Here is a 14617-nt window from a genome sequence, read left to right as displayed (position 1 = left end):
CTTGCATCCTGGTCCTGCAGAACATCTGCAGCAGGTGAGGCACCCCTGGAGCTGGTGGTGGATTTGAGCTTTTGGAGCACCTTGATCCAAGGGGTTCTCCACTGGGCACTTTAGCCCAACCTGGCTGCTTTCTGTGGTGCAGTAATGGCTTGGTGGATGATGTGAGAATGGTGGAAGTCATTCTCCTTGGCTTCAGGAAGCCTTTCAGCATGGTCTCTCCAGGAGATGGGCCCGGAGGGGTGGACTGCAGGATGAATGGAAAACTGGCTGAGCTGCAGCTAGGTTGAGAGTGCAGCTAACCGATGCAAAGGGTGCAAAGAAGGGGACCTCATCTTGGTTCAGACCAGCCTAAATGTTCTCAGTGGCAATGGTGACACACCAGAGGTGTTGGAGCAGCTGCCCCAGCCAGGGCAGAGGTTTCAACCCAGACTTGGTTGAAGTTCAACCCAGAGTTTTGGATAGGGGTTGAAGGCCTGTGGCCCCAGGCTGCTGGGAATGCCTGAGGGCCCTCCCTGAGGCTGGCAGAGATGGTGTTTCCTGCTGGGGAGGTGTTGGAGACCTGTGTTACCAACTGGAGGAGTTACAGGAGGAAGTCTGCAGGCTAAGCGGCATCAGAAAGAGATCTACAGGACCTTCTCAGACCACACACTTCAAGATCCCTGGACCTCAGCTGCAGTGGGGTGACAGGCGGAGCCTGTAGCAGATCATAAAAGGAAACTACAAGGAAGGCAAGGGCTGGAAGCTGCTGGCTTCTGGCATCAAGGAAGGCTCCTGCTCCACCTGAAGGCTTGCAACAGCAGGACAGGTTCACTGTCCTCAACGCTGAGGAGGAGGTGGGTGTGCTTTCAAATGAACCGTCTGGGCTAACTCACCCAAACCATGCAAGGCCACCAGGGGGAAGTGGCCAGTGACGGTGGTGGGCGACTCCCTGCCGCAGGGTACGACTTTTCTTGTCTAGAAAAAGTTCTTTTTCTTGTTGGGGGTCCCAGATCTGGGGTGTTGTGGAGGGACCGCTACAGCTCCCTTGGCCCTCTGACTGTTACCCCCCGCTGTTCTTCCATATGGGCACCAGTGATACTCCCAAGGGCCACCTGGGGAGTACCAGACATAACTGCAGAGCTGGGGGGGTGACAGTCGGGGGTAAGGCAGTGGTGGACAGGGCTGGCAAGCAAAGGATCTGGATTGATGTGAAGGAAAGGGAACACAAAAGCAGCAAAACGGGGCTTAAGCAGGGTCACCTTCAGCACTTGCACGCAGGCAAGGAAGTGCCTAAAAGGCACCACCACGGAGACATTCCCCAAACCCGTTCTGGGCAGTCGGCGTGCTGTGTGGCCTCTCTGACACACGTGTATGCTAGTGCACGCAGCACGGGGAATAAACACGAGGAACTGGGGATTTGTGTCCAGTCTTGTTGGGATCACGGACATGAGGTGGGCCACCTCGCATGGCTGGAGTGTTGTGATGTGTGTCCACAGGCTCCTTAGGAAGGACAGGCCAGGAAGACAAAGAGGGGGAGTTGTCCTTGATGTGAGGCAGCAGCTGGATGCCTGGAGCTCTGCCTGGGGATGGGTGAGCAGCCACCTATGGGTGGGGATTAAAGAGCAGACCAGTGTGGGTGACGTTGTAGTGGGTGTCTGCTATAGGCCACCTGACCAGGAGGAACAAGTGGATGAGGCTGCCTACAGACAGCTGGAAGCAGCCTCACGTTCACAGACCTTGGTCCTCACAGGGAACTTCAGCCACCCTGATATGTGCTGGTAGGACAACCCAACAACCCAGGAGGATCCTGGAGATCATCAATGACAACTTCCTGACCCAAGTGATAGGGGACCCAATGAGGAGAGGTGCTCTGCTGGACCTCACACTTGCCATCAAGGTAAGCCTTGTTAAGAATGTGAAGGTCAAAGGCAGCCTTGGCTGCAGTGACCATGAGATGGTGGAGTTCAGCGACCTGAGGGTATGTATCTAGGTGAAAATCAAGATTGCAATGCTGGACTTGAGGAGAGGAGACTTTGGCCTCTTTAGGGGCCTGCTTGGAATAGTGACATGGGATAAGGCCCTGGAGGGAAGAGAGGTCCAAGAAAGGAACTTGATATTCAAGGATCACCTCCGAGCTTGGGAGCGGTCCATGCTGATGACCCAGAGCTGCATCCCATGCCGGAGTTCCAGCTGCATCCCTGACACCTCCCCCTTACAGTCACATCCTCATGGCTGACCCCCAAGCCCATTTTGGGCCTGGGAGTTGGGGTTGTTCCCCAACTCTCAGCCTGGAGAAGAGAAAGCTCTGGGAAGACCTTAGAGGGGCCTTCCAGTGCCTAAAGGGGGCCTACAGGAAAGGTGGGGAGGGACTTTTTACAAGGGCAGGTGGTGATAGGATGAGGGGGAACAGTTTTAAACTGCAAGAGGGAGGATTTAGCTGAGATGTGAGGAAGAAATTGTTTGCTGTGAGGGTGGTGAGCCTGTGGTCCAGGTTGTCCAGAGAAGCTGTGGGTGCCCCATCCCTGGAGGTGTTCAAGGGCAGGTTGGATGGGGCTTGGAGCAAGGTGGTGTGGTGGGAGTGGGTAGGCTTTAAGGTCCCTTCCAACCCAAACCATTCCATGATTCTGTGATTCCATGCTTAACCAGGTGCACGGGCTACGCACCGACTGGTTGCTGACTTCCTGTGCAAAGCTATTTTTTGACAATTCCTCACTGTTCAGTTGGCGCTGTTGGCTGTAGCGTGCAGAGGCATTTGTCTTCCAATACGAATGACAACCTGTGACAGAAGGGGCAGGGCAAAGGGTGGGGAGGGACTTCGGGGCGAGGCTCTCCCAGGGGCCCATAGCCCGGGGCCAGGGGGACAGGACCCCTGGAGAGAGCCCTCTATGTGTGTGCAGGGAAGGCGCTTGGAGAAACCTCTAGTAGGGTAATGCAGGACCTCTTAGCCGCAGAGCAGAGTGGCGCAGCGGAAGCGTGCTGGGCCCATAACCCAGAGGTCGATGGATCGAAACCATCCTCTGCTAAATGGTGTTTTTTTTCCCTCATTTCGCTCCATGTTTTTTTTTTTTGCAGGGGGCGGCCTCCCTGCACATCCCGGGATTGCGAGGGCCCTGCGGGTCCCTGCGCGATCGCTGCCGAGGCCAGAAAGAAGAAGGAAAAAAAAAGATAAGTGAAACACACACGTGGCCCGTACGGGGATCGAACCCGCGACCTTGGCGTTATTAGCACCACGCTCTAACCAACTGAGCTAACCGGCCCCGCTGCACTACAATTCCCGGGCTGGGTCCAAACGCCCTGGGGGGGAAGGTGGTGGACAGGTAATAAATAATGTAATTAGCAGAGGATGGTTTCGATCCATCGACCTCTGGGTTATGGGCCCAGCACGCTTCCGCTGCGCCACTCTGCTGGTATGATGTGCGTTTAATGCACACATCCCCATCCTACCTCCCCCCCCAGCCATGGGGGACCATCCCTGGTGGGCTCTGCCTGCACCCCTGCCATGGGGGATGCTCTATGGGGGCTCAGCCTCCACCCCAGCCATGGGGAACGTTCCATGGGGGGCTCTGCCTGCACCCCCGCCATGGGGGATGCTGAACAGGGGATCTCTCGGAGCTGGGCGAGCAGCGGTGGTACCCTCAGCCCAGGGTACCAGGGTACATCCCACGCGAGATGCCGTTAACAGCCCCGCTCTCCCCCCACACTGGGTGACTATGGATGAACGCGCTGTGGTCCCATCTGCTGAAAGAGCTTTGAACTTCTCCCAGGGACTGGAGCCGAAGCCCCCGCTGTGCTGCTGAAAGCTGAACAGAGGGAAAAAAACCTCATCTGGGATCTTCTGGTTTTCACCCGTCCTGGTAGGAGCTGCCGTTCACCTGTTGGAGACAGCTGCCTACACATAAGACTTTGGGAAAACAGGTGAGTATCCTGTGGGGAACGTAAAAGAATGAAAGTGAGTGCGTATTTGCACAAGCTTCTCACCAATCTGGGGGCCTGGTTTGTAAAACTGCTGGCAGCTGGGAGATTTAAGTATTTTTTGGAAAAAAAAACCCAAACAGAAATATTTGGATCCAATAAGATATAGACACCCACACTTGTGAAGGCTAACGAGTATATTCAAACACACGGGTAGGTAGGAGGGCGAGAGAGGCCAGCCTGTAGTTAAAATTTCCCCCTTCTTGAGTTTCGAGTAAACACTCCAATGCATCAGCATTCCTCAACCGGCAAGAACTGAGACTTGACGAGTTTGACTTTGCCCTGGCCCTTCCTTATGCCCGAGGGGTGTCCCACCTCAGGGGAGACGCTGGTCACAGCCCGCTGCGGTCCAGGAGAGCCCAAAGGGTCTCACTTAGGGTCACTATTCATAGGCTCTGAGATAATTGACTTTCATCCCTACCACCAGATAATTCTGGTGCCTTCCAGAGCGGGCTACGATGCAGGCAGCAGGAGTTTCAGGTACGTTTCCCAGGAAACAGGAGTTTCGGACGCGGTTAGGAAGTGCCAAACTTGCTCTACTTGTGACTGGGACAACAAACTCGCGGCACCTGAAGCCAAGGTAAGAAGGTGCCAGTTGGTCCCAGCCCCCTGCGCTTGTGCCCAAGGCAAGAATGCGACGCTGGCTGCTCCCGACGTCGCAGTGCGTCCCAAGGAGCCGGGGGTGAGGTTGCACCACCACACAACATCAACCATTCCGTGATTCTGTGACGTCACGTGGTGGGATCCCTAACTACCCCGACACAGCTGGAGAGGAATCACGCTCACCTCTCCAGAAAAATGATGGATACAGGGCCGTGGACCCTGGATTTGGTTTCCTGACGCTCTTCTGGCATGGCAGCTGGAGGCCTTTGGGGAATACCACAGCGCACGTCCCTTGATTCGCTGCAGTGTAGGTGTGGTTTGGGATATCCTTGGCTGCCTGCAGTCCCCAGGGTCATCAGCTACGTTGGGGTTGGCAGCTATAACACAGACTTACAGGAAACTCAAACCTTCTTGTGCTGGAACCAACGTAAGATGATGTAGGACATTTCCAGCCGTGGTAGGGATCTGTGTTGAAGCAGCCAAATCAAGGTCCTCTCACTTGTTCACTCCTTAAACGCTGCTGGTTGCGTTGACCAGATGGTCACTGGCTTTGGTGGGCATGTCGGTGCTGACTTACATACAGAGACCTACGGTGGGGTGTCATAATCTGGAACCGAATCCCATTCCTATGTCCTGTCAACTGAACTCTCTCCTTTATTTTCTGGTAGGAGGAACAGCTTACCAAGGGATGAGCTATATCGATGTGCCAGCGACCTGTTGGTGTATTTTTCCTGAAAACATGCACAGCTCTTTATTTCTTTTTTTTTCCTCTGACTTTGCTGGAATTTTTGTACAAGTTAGGCTTATGAGTGCTGTAGTCACGTGTTCTTACGACAGGGATTTATTTTAGATGTGCTTGAAAGCTAACTGTTGTGTAGAAGGGAAAAAGGCTTAAACATTTGCTAGTTTAATGTACAGATTTTATAGCTTATTTCTGTAGTCTCTGTAATATTTTGGACACTTGCATTAAATATATTCATTTATTCATGATACAGGTTATGTGCGTTTCTCGGTATTTTCCAACAAAGGTTGAAATGTCCAAACCCTTTACAGGCTTTGAGGAATGCATCAATTCTTCGTTTTTTAACCTTTCAAGCGTGGACAGTTTTCAGAAAACCGGTGTGACTGTCTGGGCAGAGGCACCTGGCTGAAGAATTGTCTCCTCCCAAACGTCCTCCTCAGGGCATGCTTTACTTCTTTGTTCCGTAAGCTGTAGATGATGGGGTTCAGCATAGGAGTCACTACTGTGTAAGAAAGAGCCACCAGTTTCCTGCTGTTTGCCAAGAGGCTGGACTTTGGCTTTAAATGCACCACGCCAGTTGTGCAGTAGAAGAGTGTCACCACCACCAGGTGAGCAACGCAGGTGAAAAAAGCTTTGCGTCTTCCTTCGGCAGATGGCATTTGGAGGATGGTGCGGATTATCTGGATGTAAGAAGCTGCTGTCAAGATAAATGGGATCAAAATGATTATAACAGTAGCAATGAACAGAAGAAGCTCGAATAAGTATGTGTCTGAACAGACCAGGTCCAGAACAGGAGTGATGTCGCAAAAGAAATGTTCAATCTCCTTTGAGCCGCAAAAGGGGTAGCTAAAGAGCCAAGCGGTGAGTCCCACGGAGAGCGGAACGCCGGCCATCCAGCATGCTATTGCCATATGGAGACAGACTCTCCTGTTCATCATTATGGCGTAGTGCAAGGGACGGCATACAGCCACGTATCGGTCGTACGCCATGGCGCCCAAAAGGAAACACTCGGAAGTGATGAAGAATATGACAAAATAAAGTTGCAGGGCACAGGCAGACGAGGAGATGACCTTTCTCTCCAACAACAAATCCACAAGCATCTTGGGGACGATGTTTAGCGTAAAGCAAATTTCAATGAAAGCCAGGTTTTTGAGAAAATAGTACATGGGGGTGTGCAAGGCAGGGTCAGTGGTTGCAACTATGATGATGAGGGAGTTCCCCGCCATCGTGACCAGGAACATCAGGAGAATTCCCTGAAAGAGGAAGACTTGGAGAGCGGCGAGGTGGGAGAACCCCTGCAAGGTGAAGTAAGTCTGGTTTCTGAGCCCCGCTGCTCCAGCAGCGTCCATGTGAAAGAGAAACAGCACGGTCTGCGGAAGCCAACAGCGAAGACGTGGGAAAAGTCTTCACGGGGATGAAGAAAAAACAGGGGGCTGCTCTGAAATGGCTTCCATCATTTAGAAAACGGGACAATCAAATACAGTTGGGCAAGTAACATTTCTAGAGGCACCCTAAAAAAAAGCAAGACACAATAGAAAAGAAAGGTAATAACAAAACCCAAGGAGCTTCAGTGCAGAAGAGCTCGGGTTTTCCTTTTAGTTTGTCTGCTTTTATTTTTAATCAAGCTAAAATGTTGCCATGCCAATTTCTTGTCTCAGTTCAACTGGTATTTTCTGAAATATGTTTTCCTCAACAATCCACCTGTTTTATGTTCTGTGTGCAAAACACCATTTCCTTTCCGACAGAACTGAAAGCTAATTACATTCTCTGCTCTATTTCTAGGAAAAAAGAAAATAAAATTTCCCCTGTTTTCACACACACGTAGGTATATATGTATGTACAGATTTCAGATAAATAAAGGAGAATAAAATTGTCGGTGGTATAGCCAAACGTTTGAAGCTTGAAGATATATACAGAACATATATTTTACTATCTGGTATCATCACTGCTAAAATATAAAATATAAAATAATATAAAATATAATGACCTGCTAATTCTGTAACTTTTTTAAACTACTGTTATTCTTTATTCAGTGCCACTGAACAATTGCTTATGAATTCAGTATTGTAAGAAACTTTCCTCTTGTAGACCACCTGCACTCTTCCTGGCTGTATTTCGCTATTTGTGCTGTGGCTAACCGTACCTGAGGCAAACGTTTGAATGACCTTCTCAGTTTGGACGGTCTTTACCCCAGCTACGAAGGTAAGTCAGAAACCTTGATCGTATTCCTCACTGAATCCAGTTTCTTGATCGGTGTCACTACCCGGGATAGCGTAGAAAGGAGCAGCCACATGCATGGTGGGAAGCAGCGTGAGCTGGGAAAGGTCCTCCCTGGCAGTTTGCAGTTCAGGCACCCTCCAACCTGCGCGTCGGTTATGGGCACTGGCTGACCTTCCTGTGGTCCTCCACAGTCAAGTGAAGTTACAAGTCTGTGTTGTTATAAAATACAACCCCTTTCCCAATGTTGAATGCTACCATCTTGACTTGTGTTCCCTCTGATCAGCTTGGTGGTCGTCGTCTGAACTCTCTTCTATTTATCAAGCTGTTTCTTGCTTAGAGGGATGCCCCAATGGGACACCTTCCTCCATAGGTGGCCTCACAAGTGCCAAGCAGAGGGGAACGGGTGCATTCCTTTGGCCAGCTGCTTACCTCTTGCTAACACAGCTGGCTAGGCAGTTACTCCTCTCCAACGCAGGGACACACCGCTGGCTCACCTCCAGTTTGCCATCCCCAGGAACCCCACACCCTTTGCTGCAGAGCTGCTCCTCAGATGGTCATTCCCAGTCTATATCCATGCATGTTTTGTGGCCATGGCCAGGATTTGGCATTTGTTTTGAACTTCATGAGGTTCCTGTGTATGGCTCTCTTCGGTCACCTGGAAACTCCTGAGGATGTTCTCCATCATATTTTCCCCATCACTGATAAATATGTGAAACAGCTTTAGTACCAGTATCAGCCCTGAAGAATGCCTCTTCTAGGCAGCTACCAGTTAGACTCAGATTGCTGACCACTACCCATTAAAGCCTTGATGGTCCAGACCATTACAATGTTTTTTGATACAGTTTAGATCTTCCTAGTTTGGCTACAAGTCTACTATGTCAAGAACTGGTGAAGTCATTAAATGACATCCGCCACCCCGCTCTGAGCCAGTCTTCTCAGCATGGAAAGGTGTCGGGTTGGTCATGCGTGATGTGTTTTTGGTAAATCTGTGCTGTTAAACATCCTTTCCTGCCCTTCATGTGTCTGGACACGGCTTCCAGGAGGATTTGCTCCGTGTTCTTCCTTGAGGCTGAGCTGAGGCTGATGTTCCTCAGATCTTTCTTCTTGGTCTTCCTGAAGACGGGCACATTTGCTTTTTTTTTTTTTCCTGTCACTGGGAACCTATGCCTGTTTTGACAAAGATGACCAACGCCAGTCTTGCAATGGCATCAGCTGCTTCCCTCCGCACCTTCCGCTGCTTCCACGTGTTCGGGTGGTTCAGTTTACTGAAGTACTCTGTAACCTGATTGTCCTCTGTTGTGGGTAGCACCTCCCTTTCACAAACTGTGCAGCTGCTTTGTTTCTTTAAAAAAAGGACCCATTTCAGAGCAGGGAGGAGTGAGTTTGTTTGTTTGTTTGTTTGTTTTAATCCTTATTTTTACGAGTGAAATATTTTCCTGAATGATCAAGAAAAGCTTCTGTGTTGTTTCTATGACCGGCCATATGGCAAACATCACCAGCTGAGACAGCTACCCACCTGCCTTCCCCTTACAAGCTATGAATAGAAGCAACAACTCTCATGTTAGTGTCATTAATTCTTCAGAAATAATCTAAAATAAGTGAGTTGCTAGAAGTACTTAATTCTGTTATATCTCCATGAAAGTCTTAACATATAGCTCAGACATCAGATGCATTCTCTTCTACCCTTTAAAAAGGTTAAAATACTCCTTTTTTTTTCTTTCTTCAGCCACCTATACTAACAAGCATTTTTCTTGCCAATTTTCATTACCAAATAGCATACAACATACTGGTATACCTCAATTTTCATGAGAAGCAATCCAGAGTTTGTTCATGCCTTTGTTCATGATTTCAGACACTGGGATACCTTTTTCTGCCCTTTGGGCAACACTTCAGGGCTGTGAACAGTTTCCTGGAGGATCCCCAAGAAAGGGTGAGGTTCAGCTGTTCTGAACCACGTGCTACCTTACATTGCTTCCCGAGATAGCAACCCCTCTCTGGATTCATTACCAGCTATACTCAGAAGACAAAACATCTCCCTTGGTATTGTAGTAGACTGTGGACAATTTAAATTAATGAAAGTTAACTTTTTTTTTTGTCTTACGTGAGTAGAAGCAATAAAGTTAACAATAATGATGTTAAAATTTAAATTTAAAATAAAGTTTAAACAGCAGAGTGTGATTCTCCATTTGAAGGTAACGAGAGGAGGAAAACACCCTTTGCTATATGCCTTGTTTGAATTATTAATCAAGTCTGTCTTGATGGAGACAACCGACCCAAATGAGACCATTTGTTTTACACATCTATCTATCTGAGGTGTGTATATTTATATATATACCTCATATATATATATATAGAGAGAGAGAGAGAGGGAGAGATGGATATCTATGGTAGCAGCAGTATGTCATTTAGCTAAAAAGTCTATAGCTGAATGGATAAATTCAGGTGAAATGGATCCTACTTGAACTCCAGCTCTTCAGAAATTTAGAAATTCAGCTTGAGGTTTCCAAAACTAATTTTTGAAAAGTTTCCTAGACCCACATTGAACAAAGTATTTTGTGCGAGATAAGGAAACCTGGTAATAAGTCAAAGAAAGGTTCACCATACCTAACTTCAGACATCTGTAATCCAGTGGTTGAATTGGTGTTGACAGATCTAGTGACTTACAAAATGCTCTAGAGTATCCAAGATACCTGCTCAAGACTGACAAATATGACAGAGATGCATAGGAGACCTGTCCTTCTGGAACATTAGACCAGCTGGGTGTCTCAAATGGCACTGAAGGTCTATGTTTGTCAAGTGGTTTGAGTCCTAAATTTGTACCTCTGAGCTTGTCAAAGGGTCACTTACCCTATAATCAAGGGAGAGGAACAGACACTTCTAAGGTGTAGTTCATCATAGCCTCAAAAGTCCAAAATGTCCAGATAAGTCACAGTCTAGAAATGCCTTTTCCGTTTAGTGAATGTTGGGAGATCAGGTGATGAAACACATGCAGAGTTTGTCTTGCAGATATATAAGTGTTAGTGGATACCCATTACAGTAAGTAAAGCAATAGAGACATTTCTGGGCCTGGTTAATTTGGCCTATTGTAGATATATGCCATGGGACAGATGTATTCTTGAGCTTGAAGCTCTAGTTAATTGCCTACGCTTAGCCAAGGCACGAGAAAGGTCCTCCCTTCTCACACAGCTTTGCGTGGCAGGTGGTACCTGTTCCTTCCTATTTTTGCTAATCCCCTCTCCAGTCATTCCCTCCTCCAGACTCCAGGGATGTTTCCCATTAGCTGTTTCTTGTTCTGCTAACTGCTGTCAAAAGCTGTATTTCCTTGCTGCGATGGCCACCCTGTTCCTGTGCTGTCTCTTCTCCACCGCTGGACGCTTTAGTGAAACGTGAAGCTTTGCTAACCACTATTCCTTTTATTCTTTTAACCATGTAAATATAAGAACAAACACAGCAATCACAATTCCATAGCCTACAGAAGATTTCTAAACAGCTCTTCCTCTTTCTTAGTTGTTTTCAAGGAGAACAAAGCTACACGTGCAAAATGAGCTTAATTTCAGGTTGGTGAAGATGGTCCTTTCTCTTTCCCTCCCTTCCTCTCCACCAGACCTCAACAGAGCAGCCATTCCTCTTTGGAAGTTGTTGCAATGTCGTTGTGGGAGTTTTGCTGTTGCTCTAAGGTTTTAATTGTCGGTCCAAATACGGATAGCGTTTAATCAATTTTAGACTGGATGTCTATGTTCCGTGTTCTGTATGAGCTGGTACCTCTTTAGTACATTGAACTGAGCCCTTCTAGAGCACAGTTTATGTTAACCAAAACCAGACATCAAAAATATCTCAGATTAACCACAGTCAAGCAAATGTTTCTCACTCTCTTTATTTGCAATCAAGGGAGTGCAGGTAACTGGCTTGGGTGCAGACATCTACGCTGTAGATGTGAAAACTAGGAGTAATCCAGACCGTAACATTAACAAAGAAATGGTCAATCCACTATAAATTGGCTTACAATTTATTCTGAGCTGAATTTTTGGCTGTAGTGAGGAAGCAGAAAGCAAGGAGGCAGATGAGAAGACACGATGCGTAGTGATACCTATACGATGACATTCATGGATTTATTTTGCTTACTTTACGGTATTCACTACATGTTCACGTTCTTTCTCCTTACCACCCCCCAACTGCTAGCAAGATTGTTTTACCATTTCGTTTCTCTGCTTTTTTATTTTTAAGATGCACAGCTATGTATTCCCAAGCTTTATTCAAATGAACTATATTCACATGCCATGTAGTTGTGTCTGAACCTATAGCTCATTGGGGACTTCTGCCCCCCTTTTTTTAACAGAAAGCAACCCCCTGAAAGCCAGAAGTTTTCCTGTCTCTTTTCGCAGAGCTTCCTTTACTTCTTCATTTCTCAGGCTGTAGATGAGAGGATTGACCAAGGGAGTGAGAATGGTATAAAAAACAGAGACGACTTTGTTCGGAGATATTTGGCTGTCACGATGAGGAAGTACGTAGACAGTTAGTATTGACCAGTAAAAAAGAATCACCACAACAAGATGTGAGGAGCAAGTGGAAAAGGCCTTTTTCCTCCCAGTGGCGGAAGGAATTCTCATGATGGTGATAATGATGTAAAGGTAGGACGAGAAGGTCAGCAGAAAGGGCGGCAGTGAGCACACACCTGCCACAATAGAAGTGACAAGTCCCATCACGCGTGTGTCGCTGCAGGAGAGTTTTGTCATTGGGAATGAGTTGCAGAAAAAATGCTCAATTTCATTAGGCCCGCAGAAGTCTAAATTTGAGATCAGGACCGTTAGGATGGAATTAGAGAGAAAGCCACTTATCCAAGACGCGGCAGCCAGCTGGAGACAGAGCGTGCGGTTCATGCGGGATGGATAGTGCAGGGGCTCGCACACCGCCAGGAATCTGTCGTAGGACATCACTGCCAGGAGACAGCACTCAGCAGAAGAAATAGTATTGTGTAAAACACCCGTTGACCGAAATGCTTCTGTCTCCATCCAGGTAGCTAAGCAACATCCTCGGCAAAATGTTTGAGCTGTAGCAGATTTCCAAGCAGGCCAAATTGCCCAGGAAGAAGTACATGGGTGTGCGAAGGCGCCGGTTAGCCACCACCAGCATAACAACAAGGGCGTTTCCAGTTATGGTCACGATGTAGATGGACAGAAACATCAGGAAGAGAAGAGAATCCAGTTGAGGGCCATTCCCAAAACCCAGGAGGACGAACTCTGTAACAACCGTTTTGTTTTTCCACTCTTGCTTTGTCATGACCTTTGTTCTAGTGATAAAACAGGGAATTTTAGCACCTTGACAGTTAAGACTCGAATAATGAAAGTTTCTTCACAGAATAGAGAAGCAGAGAGGAAAAGAGTCTTTGCATTATTAGACCTGTCACCTGATTTCTAGAAAGATTCATTATAAAGCTTCACTAGTCGCATCACATATTACTCCACGTCCCGAGAAGAGCACTTAAAACAAGTAATTCCCATGCCTCTTCTCTGGCACAAGAGGACTTTCTAGCTAATGTTTCCAGTCTGTGCAAGCAAAGTAAAAAATCAAATTCTTTCATTAGATACCATCACAAGTTTTGCCGTATTCCTTTCCGTTGTGAAAAGTAAGTATTTGGTCTGATTGCTCCAATGGTAACAGCCACATTTCCATTGCTAACACGTATTGATGCGTATTATAGATTCACTCTAAGTATGTAGCATCACCTCTAATGCAGACATTGTTCTTATTTGAAGGAGGCTGAAAAAGAATCCAGCTTCCACCAATGAAAATAAGTATGGAGAACATCTATGCCATCCTCAGCATATGTTCACCCTGCCAAAAAAAAACCCCAAACACACCCAAAAGCACCTTGCGGTTGTCTCACCCTTCCATCCTGTCAATGGGGTAGAATGAAGGATTCCAGATGTGAGTAGTTTAATTCACCCTAAAACAGATAGGACGAATCATCTTGTGAAAGTACCTATTTCTTGTCGCTGAGAACTCAGAGGGAGTTTAGTTGCCAGACCCTTAACCAGAAAAATGCAGTTTAGATAAATACCGCTGCTTGTCCTAGTGCACCTTTTTATTTTCCTCTCATGTGTACTGAATCACCTCATTCACTAGATTTCCTTACAAATACCGTTTTCCAAAACTCCCGAGGCTTTGTCTGATCTTTTCCGGATTTGTTTAGTATGAAAATATCAAGAAAAAATAAATATCCAGTGGCCAAAACTAGATATGATACTGTGGTTAAGGCTATGCTGGCAAAGGAACTGAACAGAAAATCTGCTTCTTTTTTTCTTCTGTATAGACTCTCCTTGTCAGCTGTGTTTTTATCCAGATGTGCACGTGGTTGGGAGAGGTGTTGGCAAGGCATTAATGGGGTGCATTTTTCAAGCCCATGCACGCAAACTCCACCCATGACCCTTCAGAGGCTGGGAGGGACAACCTTCAGCCCTGGGGTAGCCTGAACACGTCCTCTATTGCAAACACAAATTTGGTGGGACTTTTTTCAGCCCTTTCTTTTCCCAGATCTCCCACTCCAATTTAGCAGAACGTATTTGAACCATCTTCAGCAGGACTAATGCCACCTAAATTGGAACATCTACATACAAGGCACTCGCTTCCCGCTCCTCTTATAGCCTACAGAGAAAAGTAAATGTTTTGGAGTGTGATCCATCCAATACGTTTTATGTAGCTACTTTGTATGAGCTAAATCTTCTAAGGAAATTACCTATTTCCATTGACGATAGCAGGAGTTTAGGTATTAGCCCAGAGGTCAGCTTCTGCCATGCAGACCACACTTACTTTTTGGTGTTGCTCATGACATTTAGGCACTACAGGGAGGTGACTGTAGCAGTGAAGGCTGTATGAGGACGCCCACCCAATAACTTACACCAGGACCAATTGTGACAGCATAGCTTTGTAAGACTTAACACATTTCTTTCCACGGATCTGATTTTAAATTTCCCTTTAAACTTTTATTCATTCCAACCCCCAACGTTTAGTCAATTTGCCAACATCTGACAAATGAAAACATTGAAGTGGGTCCTGTTTCTCTGTCAATCGACAAACCTTCCAGACCGACACTGTTTCTTACCT

The 14617-nt window shown here is 47.1% G+C and overlaps 2 protein-coding genes and 3 non-coding genes across 5 annotated transcripts; 1 reads left to right on the top strand and 4 right to left on the bottom strand.

The window, feature by feature from the left end:
• Positions 1-2930: 2930 nt before the first annotated feature.
• TRNAM-CAU (transfer RNA methionine (anticodon CAU)) lies at positions 2931-3002 on the top strand. Its single transcript has one exon. It is a non-coding gene; the product is annotated as a tRNA-Met (tRNA).
• Positions 3003-3162: 160 nt separating this feature from the next.
• On the bottom strand, positions 3163-3236 carry TRNAI-AAU (transfer RNA isoleucine (anticodon AAU)). Its single transcript has one exon. It is a non-coding gene; the product is annotated as a tRNA-Ile (tRNA).
• A 77-nt stretch (positions 3237-3313) lies between these two features.
• TRNAM-CAU (transfer RNA methionine (anticodon CAU)) lies at positions 3314-3385 on the bottom strand. The gene has a single exon. It is a non-coding gene; the product is annotated as a tRNA-Met (tRNA).
• Positions 3386-5637: 2252 nt separating this feature from the next.
• LOC128914957 (olfactory receptor 10A7-like) lies at positions 5638-6645 on the bottom strand. Its single transcript, XM_054214690.1, has one exon. The coding sequence runs from the start codon at positions 6643-6645 to the stop codon at positions 5638-5640; it is 1008 nt and encodes a 335-aa protein (XP_054070665.1).
• A 5166-nt stretch (positions 6646-11811) lies between these two features.
• LOC128914955 (olfactory receptor 10A4-like) lies at positions 11812-12793 on the bottom strand. Its single transcript, XM_054214688.1, is given in 2 exon segments — positions 11812-12472; positions 12474-12793. Coding segments are annotated over 2 exon segments (981 nt in total).
• Positions 12794-14617: the final 1824 nt, after the last annotated feature.

The sequence above is a fragment of the Rissa tridactyla genome, chromosome 9 (assembly GCF_028500815.1).
Source record: "Rissa tridactyla isolate bRisTri1 chromosome 9, bRisTri1.patW.cur.20221130, whole genome shotgun sequence".
Classification (NCBI taxonomy): Eukaryota; Metazoa; Chordata; class Aves; order Charadriiformes; family Laridae; genus Rissa; species Rissa tridactyla.
Note: the sequence above shows the minus strand (reverse complement) of the source record. Positions and strands in the feature narration are given on the sequence as shown.